This window comes from Piliocolobus tephrosceles, chromosome 9, assembly GCF_002776525.5.
Source record: "Piliocolobus tephrosceles isolate RC106 chromosome 9, ASM277652v3, whole genome shotgun sequence".
In the NCBI taxonomy this organism is placed as follows: domain Eukaryota; kingdom Metazoa; phylum Chordata; class Mammalia; order Primates; family Cercopithecidae; genus Piliocolobus; species Piliocolobus tephrosceles.
This window is the reverse complement of record NC_045442.1, coordinates 22,746,372-22,762,428: the sequence shown is the minus strand read 5'-3', so window position 1 is coordinate 22,762,428 and position 16,057 is coordinate 22,746,372. Positions and strand designations below refer to the sequence as shown.

The 16,057-nt window shown below is 47.3% G+C and overlaps 1 protein-coding gene across 1 annotated transcript in view; it reads left to right on the top strand.

Annotated features, from left to right (window-relative positions):
- Nucleotides 1–14,911, top strand: part of RBM20 (RNA binding motif protein 20) — a 194,238-nt gene extending 179,327 nt beyond the window's left edge. Inside the window, exons 13-14 of the mRNA XM_023206218.3 lie at nt 6,466–6,587; nt 11,319–14,911. Coding sequence (XP_023061986.2) covers nt 6,466–6,587; nt 11,319–11,429 — 233 coding nt within the window. The 3' untranslated portion in view covers nt 11,430–14,911. The remainder of the gene's footprint in view (nt 1–6,465; nt 6,588–11,318) is intronic.
- Nucleotides 14,912–16,057: the final 1,146 nt, after the last annotated feature.

Sequence of the window (16,057 nt, the reverse complement as noted above, 5' to 3'; positions counted from 1 at the left end):
ACTGTAATTTGGACAGTGATTTTTTTAATGGTGGAAGTGTTGGGAATGAAGTGGGGAGGGAGTTTACTGATGGAATCACCTAGGAATGAATCCCTTTTCAAAGAGGAGAGTTAAGCAGAGTCTCGGGGAGGGAGTAAAGGCACTTTAAGATAATTCCCTGGGAGATTCTGACATAACCATTAACCCAGCAACGCCAGCCTCTATCATCTTTGAGTCCTCGCATTAGCTCTGAAAGGTCGGAAAGTAATTAGATAGAGTAGTAGTAGCAGCTGCTCAGAAGGAGAGCTCGGGAAAGTGTCATCTGGGAAAGTGTCACACAGAAGCATGAGAAGCACGGGTCATCTGATGCCTGATGACCACGTGTCTGATCATGCACGGAGGGGCTGGTCAGTGTGGAGGCTCATCCTTTCCATCCACCTTGCTCTTTTTTCCCTTCTCCTTTAAAAAAAGTCTTACTATTTCTTCCCTCCAGATGTACCATTTTTTTAGTCAGATCTGGAGAGCAAACTTCCTTTTTTTTTTTTTTAAAGGGATAAATTTGCTGCACAGCATCTCCCAAGACAAAAACATAAGAAAGAAGGAAAAAGAAATACTAACCTTAGAATAAACTGAGATGACCCTCGGTATTTTAGCTCTAGGAAACAGTTGCAAAGGCCACCCTACAGGAGAAGGAGGCTCCTTCATGCATTCAGCCAGTCAGCAGATACTTACTGGATAACATGGTACTGTGCTAGACACTCTGGGGTAACCAAGAAATATAACGCACGTCTCTTGTCATCCAAGAACTTGGAACTTAATTGACACTAGCAAAAATTAAGAATAAATTCTGCTACCTTGTAATTCATGTCTTTTTATTACTGTTTTTCATTACAGAAGTATGAAAGATTATTGTAATAAATTCAAAAAATAAGAACCATATCAAGTCAATATTAAAGGTCTGATCTCTTCCCTGCAGTCTCTCCCCCGTCTCCAGAGGTAGCCTACCACTGTCATGCCCACGGTTTTTCTCTCACATAAACAAGATCACACTATACACATAATGTTCTACAAGTTCACTTAGCAGTGGGTCTTAGAGATTTCTTCATGTCGGTACATAGAGAACACATTCTTTTTAACCACTGCAAATATTCCATCGTAAAAGCTATGCTATAAATGACTGATCTTTCCTCTGCTGGTGAACACTTAGGCTGTCTGCTCTTTTTCCCATTTTAATAGCTAAGATTTTATTGTTAACATTCCCCATGCAGGCACCATTCCTAGTGATCTGCATGTATTATCACCTTTAACCCTCTCAAAACACCTATGAGGTAGGTACTGTTTTTATCCTTATTTAACAGATAAAAAATCTGAGATACAGAGTCACACAGCTAAGGACAGGCAAAAACCAGAGTCAGGTTCAAACCCCAGTCATCTGACTCTAGAGCCATGTTCTTAGCGTTTGTTCTGTGCTGCCTTTCAGATGTGCTTATTCAGTGGTACGTGTGTGCCAGTGTTCCTGTGGGATAGCGTCCTAGCCAGGGGGCTGTAGGGTCATATGTATTTGCATTTTAAATTTTCATAATTGCTACTAAATTGCACTCCAAAAAGATGGTATCAGTTTTCACTGCGACCTTGAGTGAGAGTTCCCAATATCCACCTCCCATTGGAGTTTATCAGTTTTTAATCTTTCCCAACCATTTAGGAGGAAACTAGTATCTCGCCTTTTTAAAATTGGCTGTATTGAGGTATAATTGATACATAGTAAGTGCACATAAACTGCATAGTTTGATCAGTTTTCGCCTATAAATACACCCGTGAGACCATCACCACAGTCAAGACTGGGAACAATGTTCATCATATCCCAAATTTCCTGTCTCCTATGTAACCCCTCCCTCCCCACAGTGCAGCCCCCAGGTAAAGGGTCTCCTTTCTGTCACTAAATATTAGTTTGCACTTTCTAGAGTTTTACATAAAGGAATCATATTGTATGTGCTAGTTTGGCTGCTTTTGCTCAACATCATTGAGATTCATCTGTTCTGTTGGTTGGATCAGTAGTCTCTTTCTTTCTTTCTTTCTTTCCTTCCTTTTTTTTTTGAGACAAAGTTTTGTTCTTGTTGCCCAGGCTGGAGTGCAGTGGTGTGATCTCGGCTCACTGCAACCTCCACCTCCCGGGTTCAAGCAATTCTCCTGCCTCAGCCTCCAGAGTAGCTGGGATTACAGGCACCTGCCACCACACCTGGCTAGTTTTTTGTCTTTTTTAGTAAAGATGGTATTTCACCATATTGGCCAGTCTGGTCTTCAACTCCTGACCTCAGGTGATCCACCTGCCTCAGCTTCCCAAAGTGCTAGGATTACAGGTGTGAGCCACTGTACCCGGCCAGTCTGTTTCTTTATATTGTTGAGGAGTATTGTATTGCATATATGGATACATCACATTATTTACTCATCTGTTGACAAATATTTGGGTTGTTTTCAGATCGGGGCTTTTACAGATTGTACTTGTTACTAGTCTTCAGTTAGCTTTGAGACTCATTATCTCATTGGTCCCCCAAGGAAGAGTATGGGATGAGGTTCTGCATTTGAGAGGTGAGGAAACTGAAGTTCAGAGACTTACCCAAGATGACATTAGCAAATGCAGGTTAGAACTCAGGATTTCTCAGCCTGGGCAACATAGGGAGACCCCGTCTCTACAAAAAATAAAATAAAATAAAAACTAGCCAGGAGTGGTGGTGCACATCTGCAGTCCCAGCTACTCGGGAGACTGAGGTAGGAGGACTGCTTGAGCCTGGGAGGAGATCCAGAGTGCAGTGAGCCATGATTGTGCCACTGTACTCCAGCCTGAGCAGCAGAGTTAGACCCTGTCTCAAGAAAAGGAAAAGAAAAAAAAAAAAAAAAAAAGAACTCAGGATTTCTGATCTCAGATCACTCTGTTCTCTGGGTTCTTCCAGTTCAGGCAGCAGCACAGTGTAGGAAAGGCAGTTTTTGCACAAAAACTACGAACACAGTGTGTGGAATCTGATTCCCTGAGTTTAAATCCCCTGTCTACTACTTACTGGCTGGATGACGAAGAGCAACTTATTTAACCTCTCTGCTTGGATTTCTTCATCTGTGAATCAGCCATAGTAATAGGAGCCTACTATGCAGAGTTATTTTAAGGATTAAGTGAACAAATACTGGTAAGGTCTGAGTGCCTTCTAGTGGGAGGTACTTAATAAGGGTTGTCCATTAGTATTATTCACTCATGAAATATTTAAGACCTATTATGGCTCCTCTCACTGGGGCTGCATAACCCTTTACCCTCCAGGGCTGGTCACTCCTGGCGTGGAGACTTCTAGGGAGGTGAGAGACGATTTTTTGGCTTTGTCCTGTGGAAAGCATAGAGTTGAAATAAGGGATGTCAAGGACTGGGCTCCCAGTTGGGAGGAAAGGGAGGCCAGTGCCGTTGCTCAGGGACCAGGGGTGGGCATGGCTGCAGAAGTACACTGCACTTGAAATCCAGGCCAGCCCTGCGTGCCCCTGGCCAGTGCGAGCCTGCCAAGGCCTGCTCTCAGTAGAAACAAACAGCTTTGCCTGCAAAGTGCAAGTTCCCTCCCCTATCCATCCCAGCTTTACTGGGATGACAGAGTTATAATTACCCGTGCCATGAGCTATTATCAGAAGCCAAATGCAGCTTTAATGATCCCAGTAGAGGCTGAAAAATGGAGGATTGAGTGGCTCCAGAACACATCAGGGCCGGGGCAGTGTGTCTTGATGCTGCCTCTTCACGTCCCCCTCACATTCCAGAAGTGTCCTGAGTTGTGCAGTTGGATTTGTGGTGTGTGCAGCAACCCCGTTATTCTGGTCCAAGTTAGCAGCTGTTGGGATTTCTCCCAACCCAGGCTTCTCTTCTCTGCCTGGTGGCTGCCTGGTGCTGCCCGAACCTGCGGAGCAGGGGCCAGGGAAGAAAGTTGCCACCAAACTGTGGAGCCAGGTTCCCCAGGTGGCCTTGGGGAGAGGTTGGGGTTCAGGTGAGAAGGCCAACATTTAGGCAGTTATTAACAGCTTCTGTGATGAAATATTTAACACGTGTCTCCAAACCAGTATTATTTGAGCACCAGGCAAAATGATAGGTGCTTCCCCTAAACACCACTTGTAGCATTATTATTCCTATTTCACAGATGAGGAAACTAATCTCAGAGAGGGTAAACAGTGTGCTTGAGGTCACACAGCATAAGTAAGAGTTGGGTTTGACTCTACATTGTATTTTCTCTTCATGACACTGTGGCTTCCAAGGGTTCTTTGTTTTGTTTTGGTTTGGTTTTTTTGACAGTAGAAGTCTTTGTTCAGGTGAAATCTCTCCCAGAACTTACAGAGGATGACTCTAGCTACACTGCCAGGGGCTTTGGCTAGCAGCTCAATCCCTGCTTCAGGGTCTGTGGTAGCTCCTAGGGCAGCTGTACCCCTTCTGGGGGTCCCCCTGACAGGGACTCAGAGGACTCAACAGTGGGCTTAATAAAAACCCCAGGGCTTCTTTCTTGGTACCACCCAGCTGGCTCAGAGGCTGGGACAGGACTGAGAGTGTGGCTCTGATCAAAGCCCTCCTTTTGTCCCAGCTGCCCCTCTCCTGTGTTGTGGGGGTCTCGGCTCCCTGCAGAGCAGCAGCAAAGGGAAAACTATTTTGTAACAACGGAGCAAGGAGGCAGACCTGCTGAATGCGCCTCTGCCAGCACCAACAGCCAGGAGCCAGGACCTGTTTGCGAGGTGGAGGGGAGAACTGGCCCCCACAGCCCAAGCTGGGGCCACTTTTCCATCCTTTGCAGAGAGGAAGGGAAGGACATTCAACCTCCCTCCGGGCACCTGGGCCTGAGTGAGGCCCCCTTGCTTCTGGGGACCACTGCTGAGGGCATGGCGTGTAGCCTGCGACGTGGCAGTTAGAGAAAGCCAGGCTGAGGAGGACACCTCAGGTCCCGGACTGCAGCCTCACTGTCTGTCAGTCCAGGCAGGCCTCCTGGGCTCCCTCCTTCCTTCCCGTCTCCCTCCCTCAGAGCTGCCCTTCACACTGGTAAGTGGCTATTCTGAAATGGAAAAAAAGTTCTAATGACAAGTGTAGGCTGCTTCCCTCTGACAGGGTCTCCTAGGCACTTAGCTCGGTGTCCTGGGAGGTGGGGGAGGAAAGTGAAGCCATCCAAGCAGCTGGGCTTGCAGTCGGCCACGCTGTGCCTTGGAGCAGGTGTCATAAGTGGAGACCTTTCCTGTCCCCACCCCTGCAAGAAATTGCTGTTCCCTGCCCCTGCCATTCCCAGGCCCCTTCCTCCCTTCTACCCAGGATGGCCGGACCTGAAACCATTGCCCAGCCCCAGAAAAGAGAGGCTTGCCCCCAAACCTGCAGGTGGGATTGGGTGTTCCAAGCATCACCCCTCTTTCTTAGTTCCCGGATGGGTCCTGCTTCTCGCGGCCCTCACACCCTGCCCTTTGGCTGGCACTGCACAGTCAGGTGCCTGGTGAACAGTGCATGTGTTCCTACCTCCATTCTCAGGTGAGGAAACCGAGCCCCAGGAGCAGTTCGGCTAACTCTCCCCAGGTCACATGGGTTCTTAGCATCTGACCTCAACCCTCTCAGAGCTGGGCTCTTTCCACTCCGCTGATTGACTGTGTCTTCAAGAGGAGAACTGTGACCTGCAAAACACCTTCGTGGAGGCTGGAGCTGCCACCATCCCTTCAAGGATGAATCCCCTGGCTGTGACATTATCACCCCTCTATGGTGGTGGTGCCATTTTTTTCCTTTGCTTGCAATCAAAAGGCCTCCCAGAATTCTGGGACTTATATTTAATAAATCACAAATGAAATGCTAATTGATGGTTCAGATGTAAAGACTGGAGGAAGCGGGAAATGTTAATGATATACAATTGCATGAAAAAAAGAGGACACAGAATTGTAATTAGGGTATGACTAAATCGGTCCCACAAAAAGAGGCCTACATATAGGTTAATCATGTGGAGGAAAATATTTGGATTGGAGTGACTGTGGGTGATTTTTTCCTTCCTTTTATTTACTTCTTTTCTGTAAAGAACATAATTCTAAAATAAACAAACAAAAATGAGAGAATTCTTCAAGAGTCCTGCTCACAGCAGCTGCAGAGAGAGGTACAGCGTGGAGAATGAAATCCAACAAGTGAAATATCAGAAATCACCTTCATTGTTCTTGGAAGGAGGCTGATAGTAGGAGAACAGGCCAGTGGCAGGCCGTGGAATGGCTAAGTGCTTACGACACTGCCAAGTCCATCCCTTACATTCACAACCACCTGTGAATGGAGTGGGTGTGAGTCTCTTTGTGACTGTTCTGCAAATGAGGAAACTGAGGCTTGGAGAAGCTCGTTAACAGCCAAGGTCAACAGCAAGTGATGGGTGGAGCTCGTGCCTCCCATTTCTACCTGATGGCTGCCAGGACACAGGGGCCTGCCTCCCACGCCATCCTAACCCTGCCTGTCTATCCCTCATCCTTCCCCAGGGGTGGAGTTCGTGGTTCCCAGGACTGGCTTTTATTGCAAGCTGTGTGGGCTGTTCTACACGAGTGAGGAGACAGCGAAGATGAGCCACTGCCGCAGTGCTGTCCACTACAGGAACTTACAGGTAACCATCTACCCTCCTTGCCCAGCATGCCAGGGGCTCCCCAGTTTCCATAACCGGGCCAGGTGTCTGGGATCCTCGTCCTTGCTTGCCTCTGAGTCTAGCTCCTACCTGCAAGGCCTACTCCAGGCCACAGGTTACTTGCCATTCCCCAAGCACACCAAGCTGTTTCCTGCTTCTGTGTCTGTCTCTTTCCACTACTCAGAGAACTCCTGATCTTCCCATAGACTTGATTCCATCAGGCTGCTCTCCACATACATGGTGGCTACCTCCCATGTTGCTCCTAGCGCATGTCTCTACTTTAGTACTTAAAACATCCTGTTTGGGTTGGCTTTGGCAATATCCGCCTCTCCCTCTATACCGTGAGTAACTCAAGTTAGGCCAGTGTTCCTCCGGCCTGTGACTGGGGCTGACCCCTTCCCACAAGACTCGGATGTTCCAGTTTTTCTCTGTTTCTGTTCCCCTATGCAGGTATCCCTGCTTCCTAGAATAAAAAACCACTGCTTTGTTCTTTTTAGCTGTTCATCCATACAGCAAATACTTCCCACAGACATGCTAGGTACCAGACACTATTCTAGGGACTGGGGATACTGTAACAACAACAGTAAAGTGGACAAAATCCCTGTTCTCATGGAGTTTTCATCCTAATTAGGTGACAAGCAATAAATAAAATAAATGGTATAGTATGTTAAAAGACGACATATAAAAAATACTGTATACACCGTATTTCACCCAGTCTAAGGTGCCATCATTTGTAAGGCACCATTATTTTTTCACACCAACTAGAAAAAAAAATGTTGCAAATCAAGTGATGAGACTCCACCAACTGTAAAATGCATTTTTATTTCAGAGATATTAATGTGTGAAAAAAAAGTGTCTTAAGATCAATGAAATATGGTAATATATTCTATAATATATACCTAATTAATATGTAATACATTAGAATGTGGTTTTCATGATTAACTTCTGGCATGGGCTAGGTTTTGATAGCTTAACAGAAGACATGGTATATCAGATGGCCAGGGGTAAGTATCTCAAGACACCTGCTGTTTTTACTACAAGGAATCAGACTAGTTATTTGAACCACAAGGCTTTGACTCAAGGAGTCCTCACAGTGGCTGTGCCCAAGTCCCAGGCTAGGCATTACTATTATCATTAAATTGTTTAAAAGTGACCGATCTAGCCCCCTTAACCAGGGACATGATCCAGACTCATCTGAACAGTATTTCTAAAATACAGGTACTAAGTTAGATATTTAGTAAAATTTGGGGGTGGAAGGCAGGTTGCAGGAAGATGTAATTTAAGAAAGTTCTCCAAAAGATTCAAATATGCATGCCTAGTTAAAAACAAAAAACAAACAAACAAACAAACAAAAACTCAGATATGGGACAACTTTCTTGTTTAATAATTGAGAAAATTGAGGCCCAGAGAAGCTATGTAATTTGTCCAAGGCCACGCAGATAGTGAGTTACTGGGCCTAGGATCAAATCGCCTGATTCAGAATCACTTTCGTCTTTTCACTCTACTATACTTGTCTTGGAAACTGAGACCCAGAATGTCATGGCCTGGGTCGCCATCTGCAGAGGACTCTCATAGGCTATGCCCAAATTTAAGCCTTTTGATTTCCCTCTGGAGAGCAGCTGCTCTGTGACTGAGGCAGCCACAGGGCCTGTGGCCCAGGGGTAGGCCTCTCCAGGGGCAAGGCAAGAAAGGCCTGACTGGGCCAGAGCAGGAGGGTCAGACTGGGTCCCACAAAGCCAGCTGAGGGAAGTCATCTAGCTTGAAGACATAATCATCCCTTTTCCCGACAAGATGAAACCTACACAATGGCAAGGATGGAAGGGGTCTTGGAAATCATCTGGTCCTGATTTTCCCAAACCATCTTTGTACCAGCTGGCATCTTTTTGAAATACAGCTTTCTGGGCCAGGCACGGTGGCTCACGCCTGTAATCCCAGCACTTTGGGAGGCCGAGGTGGGTGAATCACGAGCTCAGGAGTTCGAGACCAGCCTGACCAACATTGTGAAACCCCGTCTCTACTAAAAATACAAAAATTAGCTGGGCGTGGTGACACGTGCCTGTAATCCAAGCTACTCAGGAGGCTGAGGCAGAAGAATCACTTGAACCTGGGAGGTGGAGCGTGCGGTAAGCTGAGATTGCACCACACCTGGGCAACAGAGCGAGACTCCGTCTCAAAAAAAAAAAAAACAAAAACTCCCACCTGGGCAACAGAGCGAGACTCTGTCTCAAAAAAAAAAAAAAAAAAGAAAGAAATGCAGCTTCCCGGATCTCACCCTACACCTGTTTTCTCTAGGGCTGGGCCTGAGAGTCTGTATTGTAGACCATCCTTATGTCAGGCTGTGCTATGTTGGCATGAGAACCTTTTCTCTCATCCAGCATTTGCAGTGGTATTGCGCAGCCCTTCAGGGGGCCACACAGTTCAAGGTCACCTTGGAAGTTAGGAAGAGTTCAGACTTGCCAGGGCCTCTAATTCTAATTCATGTATGTTTCCCAGGGCAGTGGACTGCACTGTGTTCTGAGCCTCTGGGCCACGCCCCCAGGCAGATTCCCCTCCCCGCAGCAGGCCAGAGCCATTCTTGTGGTTCTCAGGTGCATTGGGGTAGACACTGGCTAAGCCCCTTGTGCCAGCCAACAGCAGGGCAGCTTTACCTGGTGCACCAGCTGGGGAGCTGGGAGTTTCCACCACAGGCTTCCCAGGTAGGATTTCTGTCAGTGGCTGTGACAGAATGCCTCTGTCCACACAGTCTCCCCCACCCCAAGCAGCAGGTGATGACTGACACTTAAATCAGGCAACTTTTAAACTTAACACAACTGAGAGGCCTTGAGTTGAGGACCAGAGATTGCCCCTAAAGGCAGGAAGCAGGTTGAAGGAGTCTCCGTTCTCTCTGAGCAGCCTGTGCTGTGCCCTACAGCTGGTCACGGCTCTGCAAGAACCCACCCAGAGTGATTCGGAACAACAGGTGGAGCCAGCGCTCAATAGGAAAACTAGATACCTGCTTGGCTCCAGGCCCTGGAGCGGAACGTGTCCGTGTACTGGACGCTCATTCACTTGCCTTCCTCAGCACACGGTTTACCCTCCCTGAGCCAAGGCAGAGGAGAACCCAGGCCCTCCATCAGCAGCTTTGCCTGCTGCCATTCACCGTTTGCTCTTCTCCCAGTCAGGCTGCACCCATTTCTGGAAGCCAACTGCAGTCTCTTCTATGGAGAGAGCAGGCAGACCTGGTCATCTCACACACACCCTGTCATCTGACCCTCAAACCATCCCAGAAGGGAGGGTGAGGACAACCCTGTTCCTCCCGTTTAACAGATTAGTAGTCTGAGGCTGGGAGACGAGGTGTGGCTTTCTCCAACTCATATGGCTGGTGCTGTGCTAATAAAAGCCCACATGACTGAGTGTTTATTCTGTGTCAAACGCTGTGCTGAATGCCTTGTGTTGACTCACTTCAACTTCACAGCAACCTTATGCGGTAGTTACTGTTATTCCCCTGCCTTCGCAGATGTCAGAGATATCTGATAACTTGCCTGCTGAGGGCTAGGATTTGAACCCAGGTCATCTGACTTCAAAGTGCACACACTTAACCACCGTACTGGTCTGCACTCTTCTGTCTCCAGTGCTCTTTGCCTTTTCCTTGCTGCCCTGTCAGAGAACCCCAGCTGGGGCCTCAAACCTGTCCAAGTCTGCCTCACTGTGTTGACTCCAGATAGCCCGAGAAAGGCCCGACCTGGCTCACAGTGTTGGGCCGAGGCCAGTATAGCAGTGAGTGTGCTCTGGGGGTCATGCAGAGGCAGCCCTCAAGGATAGAACAGACAGGCCCATTTTTAAATTCATCAAAAGACCTCCAAGGCTCCCCACCCACTAGCCTGCCCTGACAGGAAACAGGTTGTTAAGAGTCTCAAATGTCAGGCCGTGGTGCTGTTTTGCACAGCTGCCGTAGGCCAGCGCTCATTTACCCTGCCTTCCAGCTTCCCTCCCTCTGCCTTTTAGGCATAGATATGTTGCCTAGAGCTTGGGTTGTTTCTGGAAAACAGAGTTGTTTTGGGAGTTAAATGAGCTTATTTAAGTCAAGCAGTTAGAACAGCACGTGACACTAGATAAGGGCTTTGGAAGTGTTTGCTATTATAGCTCTACTTTCTACTCTCTTTCTCTTTCTTTCTTCTTTCTTTTTTCTTTCTCTTCTTTTCTTTTCTTTTTTTTTTTAGGCAGAGTTTCGCTGTAGTTACCCAGGCTGGAGTGCAGTGGCACGATCTCGGTTCACAGCAACCTCCGCTTCCCAGGTTCAAGTGATTCTCCTGCCTCAGCCTCCTGAGTAGCTGGGATTACAGGCACGTGCCACCACACCCAGCTAATTTTTTGTGTTTTTAGTAGAGATGGGGTTTCTCCATGTTGGTCAGGCTGGTCTCAACTCCCGACCTCAGGTGATCCACCCGCCTTGGCCTCCCAAAGTGCTGGGATTACAGGTGTGAGACACCCGCGCCCGGCCTGTACTTTCTACTTTTTCTACAGGAGACATGTATTACTTGTAAGCTAACATAATGAGGTACTTAGCATAAGTTCTGTAGCCCCAGGGGGGATCTGTGAACCAGGAAGAGGGTAACCCCCACAGCTGGGCACAGATGCCAGGAGAGGGATGATTGAGGCATGTCCCCTCCTCTCCTCTCCTTCTAGGTCCCTACTAATGTGTCCCTTCCTCCACTTCCTCTCTTCTTTCCACAGAAATATTTGTCCCAGCTGGCCGAGGAGGGCCTCAAGGAGGCGGAGGGGGCAGGTAGCCCGAGGCCGGAGGACAGTGGAATCGTGCCCCGCTTCGAAAGGAAAAAGCTCTGATGCTTCTGCTTCTGCTTCTGCTGCTGCTGCAAGGTTGGAAAGGAGAGCTCGCCGAAGCGGGGCCTTCCTGATTCTGGGGACAGGACTAAAGCCTGAGAGGAAGGAAAACCAAGCAGGGCACGTTGCTTGCGTTTGTTCCCAGAGACTCAGTGAAATGCCCCTGAAATGTCTCCAGGAGCCAAGTCACCCAGGTGTGTCCAGCCCACTGAGGGTCACCAACTCTCTCCCTGTTGACTCTTGTTTCTCTCAAACCATCTTTCAATTTGTTTTTCTCTCTTTTCCTCTTGTTCTCTCTCTCCCTCTCTCCTTATGTGCCAAGAATCATTTCCTTTTCACAAAACCCAACTTCTCAGGGATTTTCACAGTGTTTAAATTCTTGATAGGATCTAATACGTCAGGCCTGGCTGAGTCACGCAAGGAAAAGGTTTAATGGAAACTCCTGGGTCAGGCGAACCCCTGCAGTGAGTCTACAGCAGTATCTCTGGTGTCCCGTGTATCCCCTGCATTGGGGAGCTGAGTCGGGTCTGCAGTCCCGGTGAGGGGACATCACGGACAATCTGTTGGCAGAGCTGGGAGGGACTTCATTCACCTCTTCCTCCAGCTGGGCCACCCTTTTGAAAAGCCCCTGTTTTTAATAACTCTGTCGTCTTCTCAGTTCTTCTAGAAGTCTGCCAGACTTATGCCTTAAAGTAAAATAAATGAATTTTAGAGAAGATGAAAAGAGCCCTTCATTGTGGAAGCTCTGATAAGTTTCCTCCAAACTTATTTCCCTCCTCTTGATTTCAGGAGATGTCAGGGTTTGTTCTATTCTGGACAATGAATTTGGTACAAATTCACTATAATTAAAAATAAAAACAGAAGCATCTTCCTCCAGCTAAAGCAGCGGTTGGCGTGCGTTTAGGTGGAATGCTGGCCTCTCTGCAATGCGTAGCATTGGCTTGAGAGAGACAGTTCCAGGCTGTGGAAAACAGAGTTGTTTTGGGGGTTAAATGAGCTTATTTAAGTCAAGGAAACATCATCTGTCCTTCACTCAGCCGTGGTGCGTGCACTCTGGGGTACAACCTCCTCACCATGGGGTGGTTTTTAAATGGCCCCCCAGTTGGGGGAGAAGCTAAGGAAAGAGGCTGCAGAGCCAAAGAGTGGCATTGAAGTTTGCTGGGTGTCTGTAGGTGGACCCTTTCCAGCTGGGCTCCTTGGGTTTGACTGCCTGTGCAGACTTTGATACCAAAGTGTTATGAAGAGTCCTGATTCCCACTGCTCTTTCGGGTACTGGAGGGTGGGTACCTTCAGGCTGTGGGGTCTCTAGTCTGATATTCCATTGAAAGGGTATGGGATAAATGTGCTGGGGGAAATGAGGCTCGGCCACAGCCGTAGAGAGGCCCTCGGGCAGGTAGGAAGGGGGCCTGGAGCTGTTTTCATGAGCTGAGATATTCTCCTGAAAGCACCCTTCATAGCTTAGCCCAGGAAAAATAAAACAAGGAAGACAGGTCACTCTCCCCTAGGCAGTTCCTGTCGTTTCATTCCTGACCTTGGGCAGGCAGACTGAGAAGGGACTGTGTAGGGTTTTGTTTTGTTTTATTTTCATTTTCCTTTTTATGGCATGTGAGATCATACTGCACATTCTGTCCTCTGTACTAATAGAGGAAGGGCAGAGAGATTAGTTCAAGGCTGACATTTTATATCAGGTAACTGAGGCACACAAAGGGAACAAGTGAAGAACATAAAATGATCCGTGTAAACCTGAAAGCATGCAGTCATTGGCAAGGGACATACTTATGGGAGCTGGTGAGAGAGAACAGTTAAGGCAAGCACCAGGTGAAAGCAGACCAGCTTGAACAGGTGTGATGCGGAGAGGTTGGAAGAAGCAAGAAACTTGAACTCATCATCATCATCATCAGACTATTACATAAAATTTGTAGGAGGCTGTTGGTTTGAACTGAGCTCCTGCACTAGGCCCAACAGACCAAAACAAAAGGGAGTCACTCATGTTAAAGTTCTGTCTTCCAAGAAATCAGGAGAGAGACAGAGAGAAGAGAATAGCCAAATCCCCAAACAGGCCAGTTTTAACCAGCATGATGAAGAAGTGTCCTTGGTTTTAACCTTTATAAGGAAAGCAACTTTGAGATGACCGGTCTGGTTTTTGTTCTTTGTGTCTGCTTTCCTCAGCCCTTTTCTGTCTATAAAGCCAACCTCCTCCGCTCAGCTCCTGGGAACACTCATTCTATTTTATAGAATGACGTGTTGCCCAATTCTAGAATCAAAAATAAAAGCCAACTAAGATCTTTAAAGTAAATTTGTTGTAATTTTATCTTTTGAGAAGACCATATGGGGGCTGCTGAAAAGTTGGTATCTCAAATAAAGTCTGAAGATCATGGCTCAGCCCGGATTGTTCCCCTGGCCAACTCCACAGGTTTGAACCTGGCATTCTGGACACCAGCTCTGCCTCCTCCATTTCTTAGAAAACCTTTGATCTTGTGTGTCTTTCTTCCCACTGAAGGGAATTCTGGGGGCAGTTCTTTGGCCTTCTTGCTGAACTTTGCTGGAAATAGCGTACAATTTTTATCAGAGGCTAGAACTGTGTATTATCAGAGAGACTGGACACTTTGTCCCCTAGCAAAGTGGGAGCAGACTTCAGCTCATTCTGCTCCACCCCTGCCTTCCCCCACCCCCCATCCCCAGCAGCATTTCCATGGAAATCCAGATGGTCGTGTAGTGTTATGGCTCCCACGTGATAGACTGGCCTTCATATTGGAAAGCTAGGGAGGGCCCCCAGGAGGGAGAGAGATAAGGCGCTATCTGCATTCAATCAGAACCTTCAGTTTAAAATCATCTAAGAGTCTATACTTGTGTGTACATATGTATTTATTTTATTTATTTTTATACAATTCCATTGGCATGGTCCTTCACCGACCCTATGATTTGCACTTTTTATTCCTACGTGTGCCACACACAATGCAGTATTTAAAGGCAACCAGGAAAATATTGATTTATTTTTTAAAACTTTTTTTCAGTGTTTTGTCAGCCATTTCAAAGTGTCTCCCAGAAAAGGATGCTGAAGAGCAATTGCTACCTTGAGCAACAGATTCATATTTACCCCAGGTTAATATAACAAAAGGCCTGTATAATTTTCTTTTCATCGTTCACACCCAAAATAGCATCTATCTAGACAGTATCCCCAAAGAATTTGGAAAATTTGATGGTGTGAGCAGCAGCCATTAGTATCAGGGTTTCCCATTCTTGGACAGTCCGAGGCTGTGACCTGTTAGATAATTAGATTATACTTGAACTGGACCAGAGTTTGTTTTTTGAATTTATGAGAAAAACAAAAACACTAAGTTAAGTTTGAACTTGTAAAGTATTGAAATTTGTTGAGTGTCCTATAAATTGTCACGACTTTTCCTGATCTGTATAACTGACTGCAAAGTGTTTGTTTTTACAAAAGAGAAAAGAAAAGATTTTTAATAAAGAGAATTTGAAAGCTGCGAGTGAGTGACTCCGTGTCATGCAGGGGTCGCTGGCATTTGGCTGGGGAAGGCTCACCAAGCAGAAAAGCTGAGATTTGGTCCCTTCGAGTTATGAATTATTTTCAAGGGTTGAACAGAGAGGACAAAACAGGTTTTCTTAGGGCTCCAGTTAGGCTACTAGAGAGAAACAGAGATTCTCAGGGGTGATCTTTGGAGGATGAGTCTGACTAGGTGGGGGCTGCTGTCCTTTTGAAGGCTCAGATACGAACGTTTCTTGGCCTCTTATAAACTCCTAGCTTTGCTACCCAGTGTCCTGCACCAGGGTTAGGCCATTTCTGGCAGTTCCATCCCCTCTGAAGCTGAATATCTGGTGGTCAGTGCTGCAGTGGAAATAGCAGGCCCAAGCAGAGGCCTGGCCCTGCCCCTGTTAGCCCATGACTTCCTAAGGCCCTCTTCCTTGGGTGTAAAAGAAGATAAGAATATTAATCGCTCTGGGTGTGGTGGCTCCCAGCACTTTGGGAAGCCGAGGTGGGTGGATCATGTGGTCAGGAGATCGAGACCATCCTGGCCAACATGGTGAAAACCCATCTCTACTAAAAATACAAACATTAGCCGGGTGTGGTGGTGTGCACCTGTAGTCCCAGCTACTCAGGCGGCTGAGGCAGGAGAAGGGCTTGAACCCAGTAGGCAGAGGTTGCAGTGAGCCGGGATTGCACCACCGCACTCCAGCCTGGGTGACGGAGCGAGACTTCCATCTCAAAAAACAAAAAAGAATGTGAATCGCCTCCCAGGGTTGTTTCAGGGTTAAGATAATTGCTGGTGGAAGCACTTGGTGTGCTGCAGGTCACCAAATCTTGTTTGTTTTTGCAATCTGGACAGCAGCCCTCCAAATTTCAGGAGTTCTTAAGTTGTTTCTCAACCGTTTATTCTAGCAAAACAATGCCAGTCTTCTGGGAATGGTTGGCCAGTCCTTTGAATGGCCCGGAACCTTCTCTGGGCCCTTCCCTTTTGTTGGCAGTGCTCCTGAGTCAACAGGGAGGGGCTGGGCAGCCTGGACCCAGAGGGCAAAGTGAGGGGGCCGCCTGCAATTCCTGGGAGCAGATTGCAGGTCTGAGGAAAGTTCCTGCTGAACCTGTTGCTGTCTGCACCCCACCCCCACCTCCT